Source organism: Convolutriloba macropyga, chromosome 12, assembly GCF_964194025.1.
Source record: "Convolutriloba macropyga chromosome 12, txConMacr16.3, whole genome shotgun sequence".
NCBI classification, from domain to species: Eukaryota; Metazoa; Xenacoelomorpha; order Acoela; family Convolutidae; genus Convolutriloba; species Convolutriloba macropyga.
In genome coordinates this window covers 57,471,942-57,487,681 of record NC_134479.1, presented here as the reverse complement: position 1 = coordinate 57,487,681, position 15,740 = coordinate 57,471,942, and the positions used below count along the sequence as shown (strand labels likewise).

At 33.1% G+C, this 15,740-nt stretch overlaps 3 protein-coding genes across 4 annotated transcripts in view; 1 reads left to right on the top strand and 2 right to left on the bottom strand.

Annotated features, from left to right (window-relative positions):
• Window positions 1–15,740, bottom strand: part of LOC142350946 (uncharacterized) — a 94,086-nt gene that overhangs the window by 24,030 nt on the left and 54,316 nt on the right. The gene's annotated exons all lie outside the window — the stretch shown is intronic.
• The window catches only part of LOC142350947 (calcium-binding protein 39-like), a 613,053-nt gene that overhangs the window by 543,003 nt on the left and 54,310 nt on the right, over window positions 1–15,740 (bottom strand). The gene's annotated exons all lie outside the window — the stretch shown is intronic.
• Window positions 163–15,740, top strand: part of LOC142350562 (uncharacterized) — a 16,496-nt gene continuing 918 nt past the window's right edge. Inside the window, exons 1-8 of the mRNA XM_075402412.1 lie at window positions 163–680; window positions 2,144–2,293; window positions 6,730–6,870; window positions 7,392–7,577; window positions 10,263–10,509; window positions 10,769–10,928; window positions 14,185–14,392; window positions 15,237–15,427. Of these exons, the coding sequence (XP_075258527.1) occupies window positions 566–680; window positions 2,144–2,293; window positions 6,730–6,870; window positions 7,392–7,577; window positions 10,263–10,509; window positions 10,769–10,928; window positions 14,185–14,392; window positions 15,237–15,427 (1,398 nt within the window). The 5' untranslated portion in view covers window positions 163–565. The remainder of the gene's footprint in view (window positions 681–2,143; window positions 2,294–6,729; window positions 6,871–7,391; window positions 7,578–10,262; window positions 10,510–10,768; window positions 10,929–14,184; window positions 14,393–15,236; window positions 15,428–15,740) is intronic.

Genomic DNA, 15,740 nt, shown 5'->3' with positions numbered 1-15,740 from the left:
CGGGGATTGAGCGGAGCTATGAATGAGAAAAATTCAAATACTCAATCAACTCGGTAACAAGCTGTTTATGATACCTTCAAAAGCAATTTTGACGTTATTTGTATTTAACCATTATATTGATTTCTGTGATTTTGATTTAACACAGAGAACGTGAGCAATTAATCAGCAAAAATTCAATTCATAAAAGTGTGCAGTAAATACTAAAAACGCACGTGATGATATTGTGCGCGAACATACAATTAATTCTTATAATATATCAGAGCTTTTTCTATTACATGACATCCAACTATTTTATTTCGCTGTTTTGAAATTATTCTCTCTTCAACTATTGAGGGAAAACAATTTGAAAAGCAAACCAAATTTAAAAGACACTCTTTTTTCTTGTACATAAAAGCAAAACAAAAAACGTATCAGTGTTATGATGCGTGAAAAAAAACTTTTTCAATCATATTTTTAAATGTTAAATTCCTCGAAATTTGTTATTTGAACCTTTAATAAATTTCTGTCCTGCACTGTAACATTGGGTCAACTTCAAAACAGTCGCATTTACTAACTTGTTTCCAAAATGAAATATTCGATCCAAGTTCAATCGAGCTCTGATACAATTGGAGTGACAAATCTGGACGTCTCTGGAGGGGATATTGCCTCTCTGAATGACACCAATCGCGATTATTTTGAAGGTAGGGATACGAAGGCTATTTCATAAATCCAACGTAATTTTTACGACCCACTTTAACGGGGGACAATTTAGACACTCATCTGTTCTTTTGTTCAGTCAATTTTCGCCGATCTATTTATTCATCGTACAGGGTTGTGAGTGGTATCATTAGAAAGCTTGCCAAGTATAAAATTTCAGATTAAATATTTTTTTAAACTTTGTTTTTTCCGAGGGGTTACGGAGGATTAAAGTTTTGTGAACGTTAGCCTTTCGTTGTTTTGGTCAGACTTTTCGTAAATTTTTCTTAATTTTTGATCAACTTTTACTTGAAAAATGATAAAATTGTTGAAGATCGTGTCGTTGGTTTTGCGCTTAAAGATAAAGGGGATAGTTGCGAAGTATTTGAACCAGCTTTTTTATTATATTTCGCTAAATTTTTTGAAAAGTCTGCATTTTTGTCTTTTTTATTAAAAAATTGGCATCAAATATGCTTTTTTGGTCAACTTTGTCAGGCATTGCAGACCTAAAAAACAGCTGACAAAATCTTTGTTTACTCAGGTACGGACCTACGGTACCTCCGGTTCCTCAAAAAGTTTTCTGGAAATAAAACTTATGCGGTCTTCCGTTATTCAAACGATTTTGATCTTTTATATCTTTTAACAAACTTGTCATCCACAGTGAAGAAAATTTTGGCAATAACAAACACGGTTTGCGTAAAATTGTTTTTGAAATTTTGAGTTCTATCTGTATTCGTTGTTATTTTGTAGTATTTTAACTTAGTCTAACTAACATGTTTATTTCGCTTGCTAAGCAGTAAAAAGTAAATCTATTTACCAATTTTATTTGAAATGTTACGGTTTTCATGTCTTACGGTTTTGAAAAGTTTGTTTTGGAAAATTTAATGTCTTTTTGAGATCTGCCCCTTTATGCCTAACTATCCGAAGTGTGTTTTCTTTAAATTTGTAAATTCACTGAGGCAATTTGTTGTCATATGCTGAAAACTTTTTTGCATGGATATTTGATTGCGAAGTTTATTAAATTTAATGCAAGAATCATTTATCAAAAATTGTTCTGAAAATTTTTCATCGCTATTTTCATGGTAACTAACAGTGTCAAAACTGATTTTCTCCTCTTCATTCCCAGAAAATCAACAAATATCAAAAAACGGACAAATAGTACGTCACACCCCCCCCCCAAAAAAAAATGAAAACATGACGTGCCATAGATTCATTTTTGCTAGTCTGCCCAACGAAATCCTTAAAAATAAGAAATAATAAGAATTTTCAGCGCAAATAGAGCTAGTTGAGCTCTTTTCGGAGTTTTTCAGCGCATATCAGTCTTTTTTTCGACTTCGTCGCCAAAGACTCGGCATTTCCTATAGCTCTTTTCAGTATTACTTCACATTCCGTTATTATTGAGATGCTTTTAGGAAAAGATATCAACAATCTGAATATCTGTTCATTTGAGATTGATTTCCTTTTTTAGGCCAGAGGGAGCGTCTTCTACTTGAACAGGCATACGAGACTGGCTACATCCGGGATGTCTCTCGACAGCTGATTGTGGACCAGACGGGAGAAGCCACCACAGATGACGTCACAGCTCTCACTCTTAATAATCTCAATCTGAGAAGCATCGGTGGGTTGTCTTTACAGGTGTTCATTTGGTTGAATATTTGAATTAATTCTTTTCAATTCTTTTTTTAGACATTCGTTGAGATGATTTTAACTTAGTTTCTTACTTTTAATTTTACTTTAAATTTCTTACTTAGTTTAGATGAAGATGGAACAATACATAATCGCTTAATAACTAAGCAAAGCAATAAATCAATACCAATTCAATGTCACATTTAAAAGTGTAAAGAACTTAAAAAGTAGGTTTCTCTGTTGTTTTCGAAACTTTTCTTCAAGAAAACAAGAAGCAAGCTGTAAAATTGAATAATGAAATCTCAAACCGGGAAACAATAAAGCATGTTGTACCCAAAGGAACAGTGCTTAGACCTCTAATGTTTATACTAAACATCAAAGACATCAAAGGACTGTAAAATACCCTTAACAAAATAACCCAGTCAATTTTCGTTATCTATATGCGGGGAACTGCATCCATGATACTTGCTAGAGCCCAACGACATCCCTGATTGTGCTGATAAAAAACTCAAAAAATTCTAAGAAAAAGAACACCAAACAAATTGTGAGTATTTTTGATAAACAAAAACAATGTTATAGATATCAAACTTGGGACAAATTTAGTCAAAGTGAAACCAAAGTATAAATATCTTGAAACTTAACGGTAACGAATAATATTCACAGTGTATCGGCTCACATTATTCGATCTCTTGCCAAGTTAGAAAAAGCATACAATTAAAGAAAGCTCTTACAGAATAAAAAAAAGTTGTTTTAAATATCATTCAAATAGACTAAATTTGTTCTGTTTTCTGCTTTACGAAAAGCAACAATTCGATAGGCTCAACAGGCAAATAAATTGGAGAACAAAAAAGTTTGTCTCTTGAACAAAACAAACAATTCAAGCTGAGAATTGTTTTTCCAGCAACCAAATTTCACTATACGAATTACATATTCAGCAACACAAGGAAAGTTTTTACAATACCAATATTTTAAATGATGCTGAGGAAACGTTTCCTAGACGAATTGTGAATATATTTTGTACTTTTTTATCCCACTGGAACTAACTGAATTAAACGATCGCTTTTAAGATTTAATTTCATTTTTTGTAATTAATTACCACTAAAACTTCTAGTGATGGGCGAAAAGCAAACTATGAAAAATCTAAATTAATCTTTGATAGGAATATCAGAAACAATACCATCAAACAAAACTATTTATTCTTTGTTTTAAAAACAGTTTTTGTAATTAATTTTGTTTTAAATTGAAGTCGCTCATATCAAACTTCGAACTAATGATAGTTGTAACAATATTATCATCAATAAACTTTATCAAACCTGTTGTAAATTTATTTAACAACTATTAATTGGTTATACTTTCATCAAATTCTGATTTAAAAAATAAACTTTTATATTCAAAAAAATTATTGATGGTTCCCCACGAAAACTTTCCCAGGGAAAACTCAAGCGGATAAGCCAGACTCAAAATCGATCGTTACGTGAAAAAAGGCTGGATGAATTTGGAATACACGATAGACTCAACACCAACGCACATTTAAGAGCATAAGCACACTAACACACAGTTCGGGAAATAAGCACTTTCGTCTGGGACAGTCTCAATATTCCATTCATATTTTGGGTCTGAGACCCTAGCCTGTATAGATTCGGTTTTCAATGATGATAAAACAAACAGCAACAAGATAGTAAATTATAATAATGTAAATTAATATCAGAGTAAATACACAAACAAGGAAGCTCGTTAATGTGTGTTCGCACAAGAAGTTCCGACCCGAGTTGATCTACATTTTTGACTAAATTGTCAACCAAATGAAGAGACAACCAAAAATAGATGTTTGAGTTTTAAAAAATCGTTTCATATCCAAACTACTAATTGAATTACATAATGCCATGCCTCATTACAGCGCTCACGAGATCTGCCAATAAAATACTATGAGAAAAACAAACAAAATAAGCAAAGCTGAAAAATTTACAGCAAAAACTCAATAACTAAATGTAAAAGCACCTAGTAAACAACGTCAAAATGCAATCAGATAAAACCCCAACTGCACAAATTTTCTTTTATCTTAACTATACAGCAGATAGGACTTTTCCTTAATGAGACTAGGTAACAAGTAAAAGAATAATAAGGCGAAAATCGAAAGTCTATCAAAATTTTTTAAACCAAATAATTTCAAACGTCTTAGAAATCATTAGCTTTTAACAAAATAATTATCGACAAGTTTACAAAAAGTCATTACAAAATTGATTGGACCTGTTTTTGGCTACCCCAAGCCTTAAAGATGGACTAAAGATGCAGAAAATTTCAAGAAATTACAAACAATTTGCGAAAACATAAATTATTGAAGCCATTGAAATCATTAGTTTTTTTCTAAATAATGTTTTTTTATATCAATTGTTATCCATCGTAATTGATCTAAAATTGCATTGAATCATTGAATAAGTTCAATTGGGTCTCATTTGAAATATTTGGGCTCTGTTATTACGCAAACCTGGTAAAAAGAAAAGAAAAGAAAACAAATATTGACCACTCACGAAACATTTATGAAAACACAAATTGTCCCAAAAACAAAACATCAGTTACGACATAAAATCAATAAAAAATTTAAAATTTGAATTACAAGGCGTTGGATGAGACCTCTCAATGAAGAGGAAAAGTTACAAGTTGGCGAAAAGAACAACAAAAACCATACAAAAAACTATACAAATACCAAAAAACGAAAAAATAAAAAAAAATTGAAAACGAATAATATCAAAAAACTTAAAAACCATTCGCTATGAACAGACTGCATAGAATAATAACTTTCATTCAATCCTCAATTAGAGAAGTATGAGACTCCTTAGCATTTTATGACTTCATAAAAAATTTAAAAAAAACAGCAAAACAGCAAAATCTAAAGAAATGAGACAAAAGTGTCGACGCCATTAAAAATGAACTTTTCAGTATAAACATTTCTATTTTCAATTATTTTTCAACGACCTTAGGATTTTTATTTTTTAAAATATAAGACTTCAAAAAATTAACAAATGTGGATAAATATTTTAAAACCCCGAAATATTTGACAAAACCCGGAGTATCAACGACCTTAAAATCAACAGATTTCAACGCAAGTCAATAAATACGCTGAGGTATGCTTCGATGGGAAAAGACTACTGTTTGTCGTTGGCCAATCATTAATAAGACATCAGACAGAATAAGTCGTATGACCAGGAAAACAATAACAAATACAGGCAAAAACCAAAAATTCATTAGAAAAGTGCGAGAATAAAGTGTCGAAGCCATTTAACCCACAAGCTATCCTCTGAAAACTATAACCATGATTCTTTTTTTGCCTTTTTTGAGCTAAGGGGAACTATCAATATTAGGATAATGTGATAAGGTTCCAAAAGGAAACAAAATTATGAAAAAAAAATATCCAAAAATTTAAAAAAAATTATTGAAACTCGACGCATGGAAATCGTATAGACACTAATTGAAGATAAAACAGCTAAACGGATAAATTTTGGTTGCAGTAGAAAAAAAGGGGTCCTTTCATTACTGCGATTGACCTAAAGTTTGCAAAAATAAGTTTAAGATTGGCTAACATTCAAAAAAAATTTTCAAAAAATTATATTTAAATTCTTAACAACCATTAGCTGTCCACTCAAAGCACTAGATAGGTTCACTTAATGCTCTTCAGGAAGACTGTTGCACTTTAAGTGAACATGTCTATGGCATAGAACTTCAAAAATCCAGTAAATTCTCAAAAATTCTCAAAAATTCGAACACACAGAGTCGAAGCCAAAAAAATATGAGAGATAGCTTGAAAGCTAATTTTCTGTCTATTGGGCATAATTGGACTGTAAAAGAGGTTGTTCATTAACGGAACCTCGACATGAAAGGTGAATATTCTCTTAGTGACTTAGAAAACAAAAAAGTTTTAAAATTTGTCTAAAAAACTCAGCTCTCAAATAGATCTCGAATTTTTCTGATAATTTCCCTATGAGACCAGAACTAGTCTTTCTTATCGCCTTTCGTTTAGTAGGAACGCCAAATTGATGCATTTTGTAGCGTGAAAGGTAATTTTGAATTAAAATTTTCATAGAAAAAATGTTAATTCGAACAAAAAAAGACTCTAAAAGTGAACACAAGTGAACCAAATATCCCGTGTTCACATGAACCTTTAAACCTCGATAAGTCCTCGAAAAAAAAATGAATTTCAAAAAATCTTTTCAATTTCGAATTCTACGCTGGACCAGCTTTTTAATGATACCACTCACATTTCTCAACGATGAATATATCAATCGGCCAAAATTGTCTGAACAAAAAAAACCCATTTGAGTATATAGTCCCTCCCCCTCAAGAGGGGTCGGAACAATTATAGTTAGTTCACACAAGTTCATGAAGAAATTCTTTTTTGTTCATTTATGAAACGGACATTCGTATTGTGTTCAGGAGCAGTTCAGTTGTGTTTCCGAATGCGAGTGGTGAATTTGAGTGGGAACTTCATAGCAGACATCTCTCCTCTGGCCTCGTGTCCTCATCTGTCCAAAATAGACCTCAGTCACAATCACATATCCCAGTTTCCTTATCCAGGTTACTCTTTCGTCACCCTACAATTGTTTAAGTTGTCGTTCACAATTACCAACGGTAAAGCATTGCTGGTTCAAAATTACCCATTCTAATTGAAAATTTAGGGAGCAATATTTTAACTGTTCCCAAGTAAATGGGAATCTTGCACGAATATGGCAGCAAATTCTGTCACTTGATACAGTATCCAATCAAAATCCAAAAATAATCAACCATAAATATTGAATCATGTTTCCGAAACATGAGCTAGCGAATTCCAGAACAAGTGATATCGATCCAGCCAAATTCCAGAACACGTTTTTTGTCAAGTCAAATTCCAGGACGTATGTTTTAGCTCCAGCCAAAGTCCAGGACATCACACTAGGTCCAGACAAATTCTTTTCATACCATAAATCTGTCGAGGACGGTCTTCTAATAATTCTAGGTCCCGACTAGGGTTATGTTTCATCGGTTCCAGAAACCAGGTTCTGTGCCTTTAAATAAACGGGTTGATAAAAATCTACACAAGCAGCAGTGCTTTGTTATAGATTTCTGGTCATCATTCAGCAACCTGCAAAGTCTTCTCCTGCACGACAATGGAATTGGGAAGTTATCCTGCATCCAGTCTCTTGCAATGGCTCCTGCAATTCAATTTCTCACACTGTACGACACTCCTTTGAGTTTAAGACCCAGTTACAGACATCACACTGTCAATTCTATCATCACATTGAAAGGTAGGTGCGGTGCGGTCCGAGGTGTCTAGACTGCCTAAACCCGGGCCGAGATGTCACCCTTAATCCACCTCTCATTACCAGGGTTGAGGGAGTATTGATCGTTCCGATCCTATTTACAAGGGAAAAACGTGTACTTTTTGTGAAAATTTTCACTGTATTTACAGTTTTGTCAACACACTGATCACACTCTTTTCCTCTTTATTGTTGGAAAACTTATCCCCGTTATATTTGGGGAAACTTTTCCCCGTTATTTTTGGGGGAAAGTTATCCCCGTTATTTTTGGGGAAACTTTTCCCCGTTATTTTTGGGAAAACTTTTCCCCGTTATTTCTGGGGAAACTTTTCCCCGTTATTTTTGGGGGAAACTTTTCCCCGTTATTTTTGGGGAAACTTTTCCCCATTATTTTTGGGGTAACTTTTCCTCGTTATTTTTGGGGAAACATTTCCCCATTATTTTTGGGAAAATTTTTCCCCGTTTCTTTTGGGGAAACTTTTACCCGTTATTCTTGTGGAAACTTTTCCCCATTATTTTTGAGGAAACTTTTCCCCATTATTTTTGGGGACACTTTTCCCCATTATTTTTGGGGAAACTTTTTCCCATCGTTTGCAAGGACACTTTTCCCTTTTCTTTTGCTCTAAGATCATACGTTCGATTCCAGACGTTGCCTCTGCTAAGACAAATTTTTCTAAAAAATTGGCATTCATGCACACAATGCCAGCTCTCTGATCAAACTGTTTATTCCCAGTTTTGCCTTACAAGAATATACAGCGCAAGAATCCTGCAACGAGAGTTCTAAAGAGAGAGAGAGAGAGAGAGAGAGAGAGAGAGAGAAAGAGAGAGAGAGAGAGAGAGAGAGAGAGAGAAAGAGAGAGAGAGAGAGAGAGAGAGAGAGAGAGAGCAAAACTTGTAATTTTTAAGCCCGCAATTATTACTTACCTAAAACAATTCAAACAGCGAATAAGAAAATGTGAATAAAAATCAAATTTTAGAAAACAATATATTCAAAACTTGATTTTTACATAAGTGCAGATTGCAATTAAATAATATTAAAAGAAAAATTGCCCATAATGGCTATTCAATTCATATTTTCTGATTCAACAACAAGAGTCGCAAAACCACTTTGAAAATACTTCATAATAATGCTCAGAAGTTGACACTTATTTTTTGAGTAAGAAAAAATGCAGGATTTTTTTCTCTTCCATGAATTAAGATTAGATCCTGAAATCACTTAATTTTGACCAAATCTTTGCAATTTCGAATTTCGAACCGGCTCTAGTGACTTCGACCTTCGACAGGAAATTCTTTCTGAAAATTTGCATTTTGAGAAGACGATATTATTGTAATGGGTTCAAATTGACTAAATATATCTAAAATTTCGAAGTAGAAATTTTAAATATATGAAATATAGTTTTGAGGGAAGAATAGGTAATTGTCTTCATCACTTTCGTACTAGCCAAGGAAAAAAAGCAACCAATCAACGCGACTCGAGAGAAGAAATTTCCCGACAAACTCTGAGAAATAATGCTTCTCCATTGTTAAGATTTTTCACTGCAAAAAAATTTTATCGACCTTTAATTTACCAGAGATGATGTGACCAATCTGTCCAAATTTGGCCGAACAACGTTTTCAACGGATTGTTTATTTGGATTGCATTTAACCCCATCCCAGAGAGCAAAACCAAAATGGTCAGCAACGATAGCAAAGTATAGAACATCTATTTCAGGGCAGCACTAAAGCAAATAAAACAAGGAGAAAGAGCTATGTGCGTCCGCTCGAACTTATCATCAATTAATAAACAAATGTTATAAATTTGTTAGAAAATTTTGTGAGAAAATTTTAAAGAGAAGTCAAGAGTTAAACCTCCCCATAACTCTTGATAGGTAACTAAAGAGTAAATTAGAGACGTAGAATTTTCAACACCAATTTTCGAAAAGGACACGAAAGTAAAGCTACAAATATATTGCTGATATTGCTCTTTTTTCTTTGAATTATAGGTTCAAACATTTATTTTCTGTTTTTCCGACTTTGCACAGGCAATTGATTGTTTGATTACTCGAAGCAAGGAAAACGACATTTAATAATCGAAATTTTTTAATAAATTAATTGCTCTCTGTAAAAACACGCAACAGAGGAACAATAATCATTACAACAATAGTTTCCTATTTAAAAAAGCTTGATAAAGAAATTGGCATTTTCGTCGGAATTGAAACATTTTTGTGGCTATACAGTTTGATGCTGAATTTTTTTTTCGCTTTTTGTCGGTTTTAAAACTAACTTACTTTGATTTATTTTAATTAGCTGATAATCCTTTTTAGTCGTACCTGATCGTATTTGAAAAGTGAAAAGGGAATAAAAAGTAAAAAAAGTCTCGAATTTTTTTAACGTTAAATTTGTTAGAGTTTTCCAATTATACCAATTTTGCATCTTTCCGCTAAAATTATTGGTCGTCCTAAAACGGTTTAACTCAAAAAAAATTACGGCTGGTATAAAATTTCTAACTTAAAGACTTGGAACGTTATCGAACAATTCTGGAACAGAAACCATTACATAGTGAAGCATTATGTATAAAACATGAGCGGTTTTGGGTTACACGATATTTTCACCCACTAATCTGAGGTCCGAAAACAGAAAATATCCAGAATTTAATTACAGAAAAAGCTTTTACTGTTTTCCATCCCATTTCAGTGCTCGACTTTCACGTTGTGGCCGATGAAGAAGTTATCGAAGATGCAATTTTCCCCCTCAAGTTCAAATCACTCTCTCCCAATCTCACTCTGCCATTGTCAGAAATTCTTTCCCAGACTAGTCCTGTGTCTTCCCAGAATGACGGAACAGGTGACATCCGGGAGGTTTCAACTATGAGGAGAAAGTCAACTAGAGCCAATATGACAATAGACGAAGAGTTGGAATGTATTAATGAAGTAGTAAGACGGCAAGTGACTTTTTTAAAAAAAAATTCATTTTTTTAATACTTTTCTATTAACCATTTTTAAAATTTGATGTTTTCAAGCTCCAGTTATCTAATTGGCCAATTTTTCCAAAAATTTTTAGCTTCACACTTGGATCTTTTCTGTTTGTGCCCCCGTCCCCCCGGTACGTTATGCGCCCCCCGTTACAGAGCATGATCCCCACACTTTCGTTCTTATTAAAGCAAAAAGTTCAACTAGACTAATTATATTTTTTTGCTTCAGAACCAATCAAATCATGGCGAAATATTCTCCTGTCATTCTGATCCAGAAGACAGTGCGAGGATTCTTCGCAAGGAAGTTCAGAAGATACTTAATAGACAACAGGATATGGATTACGAAAGAACTATTGGCTGCTGAAGATGACCAATCACAATTCAGAGAGGTATGAGTTCCTCCGTTAGGCCAATCCGATTTCTTTCTTTTTTGCAACAAGTAAATTAAAATTATAACCATACGGTTAAATATACCTGAAACAAAAAATTTTTCAAATCATTCAAACAATAATAATATAATTAACATCAACGATCTGCGGGTACAATGAGTTGTGCAGAAGCCAGGAGTGAACTTCTTAAGAGAACAAAACAATTAAAATTGGCCCTGTGTAACCAGTAATGAACCTTAGTGGCCCTGAGTAATTAACTAATGAATCGCAGTGTAAACCACAGACTGTTTTTAGACTGTTTTTTACTTTTCATTCCATGATCATGTGTAAATATACAGTATACAGATTAATTTTCAGAGTAAGATTTTTACTCTGATTTTTTCTGATTTTAGTATAAACTAAGGTTTTGTTACTGTTACCTGGATTATTTTTTGAAAGCTTTCGTGTTGGAGTGCATTTCTATAACAGGCACGAAATAATAATTCAAGCACTATGATCAGTTACTCAAAACAGCCAGTAGCTCATAGCAGAGTTATTATTGCTCTGCCAAAACAGTCTCAAACATCTCTTCAAATAGTCGCGCAATAATAACTCGTAGTTAACCTTACATAAACCATAAACATCAAAGAAAAAATAACAAAAAACCAAATACTAATTGAACTATAAAAGTGTTTTTAAAATGCAGACATAATTTTTAGTTTGGGGAAATGTATATGAGAGGTTGGGGATATTGTGCCATGTTGAGAAGCTGTTGTAGGGGGCAGGTAGGTCGGTAAGAGTAGGGGGATAGGTTACGTAGGTGGATGTGAGGGGGTGGGGTAGATAAATGGTGCGGTAGGTAGTTGGGAGTGTTTGTGTTTTGGATAGGGAGGAGGGAGTGTTAGATGCTGTAAACTTATCGAAATGACCAATTCATTATAAACATTACCAGCAGTTCCTAGTTAGAATATATTGGATTTTTATATATTAAATTACCGGTAACATCCAATGTTGCGAAACATAATTCAACGTTCGAAAAGAGAAGTCAACATTAGAAGTAAACGAACTCAAAGTTCATTTTTTGCCTAACATTTTTTAACTTAAAAACCTGAAGAATACCATTATTACACTTGGGATTGTAAAACAAAACAGAGGAAAACTAACATGCTCGAATATTTTTTCCATGGCTCACAAGAGGAGGCCTTTGTAAGAAGAAAAGATTAGCTAAACTGTGATATGATCATTGCATTTGTCAAATACGGCCAGATTTTTTGGAAAATACGCAAAGACTGAAAAAAAAGAAATTCCATATGACTTAACTTCAAGTTCACATATCTTTGCAGACCCATAGACGAGTATAGCAAAAAAAAGGTAACAAAGCAAAATGAGTGGAAAATTTTCAGAAAATACTTTCTGAGATTTTTCAATTATGATTTTTTCAGAAAACAACGAAGCTAGGTTTTTTGGTACTGTCTGCACATCTCTAACTTGGGACGTCTGAAATGTTAAAATGGTCTTCGATTCGGTATTTTTCCACGAATTATACTTGAAGCAGACTGATTCAGATCTGGTTTCCATATGAGTTCTATGTTCAGTGCGAAATAATGGTTTCTAACGGATCTATTATCAATTCTGCGTGTCCCATTTCAATGAGTGATTTTCCATCAATAGGCGATTGAAGAGGGGCTGATGCGTTAAAATAGTTGAAATTTACAAAGACAAAAATCAAAGAATGCAAAATTAATCAGGCAGGTCTTGAAACGAGTGAAATCAGAATTTACGGACAAAATAGGACTGCCCTCGAATTTGCGTCTGAAAATGTGCGTACAGATGTTCCAATAGAATCCAAATTAACTTTGGCTATAAATTTTTGCTTATTATCTTCCATTTTTTCTTCACAGGGTACTCTAATACAATAACTTTGAATGAATCAATTGATCTCAAGTTTCGAAAGAATAGTACATGGCAAAAATTTCAGATAAAAGATGCGTTTATGCAGTACTTAGAATAAAATTTGTTGATTATCTCCTCTAATCGGAAAATTCAAAAAGAGCAATTGGTTTGAAAAAAATTTAATCATATTTTTGCAAGAGTTTTAAATTCGGATCATAAGAATTAATTAAGTTGTTCTAAAGCTCAACATTTTTTTCAATATTGCCAGCATCAATGGGCAACCCAGCAGTCATGTCATGAATCTTTCAAAATCAGCAAGGTTCCGGGTTCTGGAAGATTTCAATGTGAATCCGTCTTAAAACTTCTTACGATGTCGTAAGACATCTTCCAAATAAAAATAAAGACTTTTTCTTCGATTGCGAACATTGTGTAGTTTTCAGATATTTGCTATCTGTAAAATAAAAAGCAATTTAGGATCCAAGAAATCAGATTAATATCATAAAACAGACAAACTTCAAGGATATATATTTTTCAAATAGAAAATTGACAGCAAAAAATTTCTTTTTGTAGTTCAAGTGTACCGTTTTCATTTTTCCTGAGCCAGAATGAAGGTGAAGAGAAAAATTGTTTTTTTTTACCGGAATTTTAAAAGGAACAGTTCTTAACTTGACAAAAAAGTGACACAAAATTTCAAGCAGTTTCAAAATATCAGAATATTCATGCGATTGAGATCAGAAAAATTCTATTAGCTTGGGATTTTCTGTAAATAGTACTACAACTTCAGTACAAAATTAATTTCCATCATCATAAAATATAATTCATCTGAATTCTTTGCTTCTGGAAAAACTTCCATCGATTCAAAAAATTAGGAATGCCTTTGAGTAAGCATCTTTTCAAAATTAATATGTAAATATGATCTATAGCTTTAAGCGAACTATAGTCACCATTTTTAGATCAGAATGCTTTGAATTAATTCAAATTGAAAACAGTTAGTTCGTACTTTTTCTGAAATTGGAAGCAATTATCCTTCACTAGGCTATGGTAAAATTTGATATTTAGAGCCTTTATATTTGTCTGCTATTTTCTTTTTGCTGTTTCCTCTTTTAAAAAAATCCAATTTAATTAATTCAAATACGTATCTCTGTTTTGGCTAATATCATCAAATTTGTTGGCAATTTTACTCAGATTTTATCAAAATTTGATACATCTATCATCAATACACTTATAAACAATTAAAACGGTTACATTTTTTTTAATTAATTAATTCTAGCTTTTTAATATAATATCGTTAATATTTGATGAATATTATTATAAACTGTTCCACTTTTTTCCATTTATTACAACTTATTTTTTTACTATAAGAAAACAGTAATTTTCTGACTAGGTTTCCGATGAAATTGACTTTTCATCTATTGCTACGAAACCTTCAAACGAAGTAGAATTGATGGAACAACAACAAGAACAACAAAAACAACAATTTTCAGCAGATAGTAATAAGGATGAGTCAACATCAGTGAAAGACAAACAATCACAACACGTCAGATTTCAAGATTATCAACAGCAGCATTCAAAACAACAACAGGCCGGATCAGGTTAAATAAATTGAAACGTTTGTCATGTCAACACGCCCCCCACCCCTCCTGCCCTCCTCCTCTTGTTTATAGGATAAAGTTGTTAATAGGATTCATTACAATTTATAAGTAATGAAAAGAGCAGTTTTGTCCGTGGAGGGGGGGGGGGAGGGGGGGGGGGGGGGTGGGAAACTTTTCACCTTTTTTTTCAATTTCAGTATTCAAGAGACAAGGGAAACTGTTCCACCGGAGGAGCAATGCATCATTTCAAAAACACTTTCTGGAAACTATTAGCCGAAAGATGGAATGAAATAGACTTAAAACTTTATTCTTAAAACATGGGTCCTGAAAAAACTCGACAAAATCGAGTATTAATAATCGATCTTTCGGACGGCCACGTAAACAGTGATCACGTTATCCTTTTTGTTTTCAACACTGTTAAGTTTTGTGTTTTTAATTATGAATTATTTGAAGGTTTTTTAATTTCTCTTGAACGAAGTTCGTAGCAATTAATGTAAACGTGTTGGTCTTTTTTATGCAAATTTTTCGCTTGACCATTTAGCGCTTTTCTTCTAGAACATTCTTTGACTTCTCAAGTGACTTTTTCACGCTTTCGTTCTTCATTTTTGAGTGATCTCTATTGCTCTCACTCCGAAGTAAAGCTCGTTGCTACTAGTCGGTTACAGCAAAGCAAAAATAAGGGCCTGATAGCCGAGTTGTCAGTGCTTTTTGTTATGGATTGGGAGGTCAGTGTTTCGAATCTCGGTGGGGTCAAATTTTTTTCTACCCACTTGTCGTTTTATAGCAATTCTTCCGACTTTAGTCGGTTTATGTTCGTTAAAGGTAAACAAATATGTTGTTTTAGGTACGAAAGAAAGCAAGAAAACAAATAACAAGAAAATACCCAGAGATACCCTGCCTGCCGATAGTTCTACAACCACATTAATGGGAAAAGAATTAAAAGGGAAAGAGTATAGTCATGGATGTTCCCACAAAAGAGATGGAAGTCTGGTCATACCAGAGGCACCATTGCCCACCCCAAAAATCAATGCTAAGGTTTGTGTTGGAACATATTACCATTATCATACAGCTGTTGACCCCATAATTCGAATTCCCGGGTTGACCCCAGAATTCAAAAAGATATAAAATTACAATTTCATATTATGGCGTCTAGGAAAAGTTGTATTCATAAAAATTTCATTGAATGAAGGTTTTATAAATTGAATAATAAAAAGTAATCTGAAAAATCAAAACACAAAAAATGTATTACAACAAAATAGAGTAAAAAAATCAGAAAACTTTTTTTAGGTATCGGGTATTTATGAATAATTTGTAAACATAAAACTTCCATTTATAGACAAAAATTAGT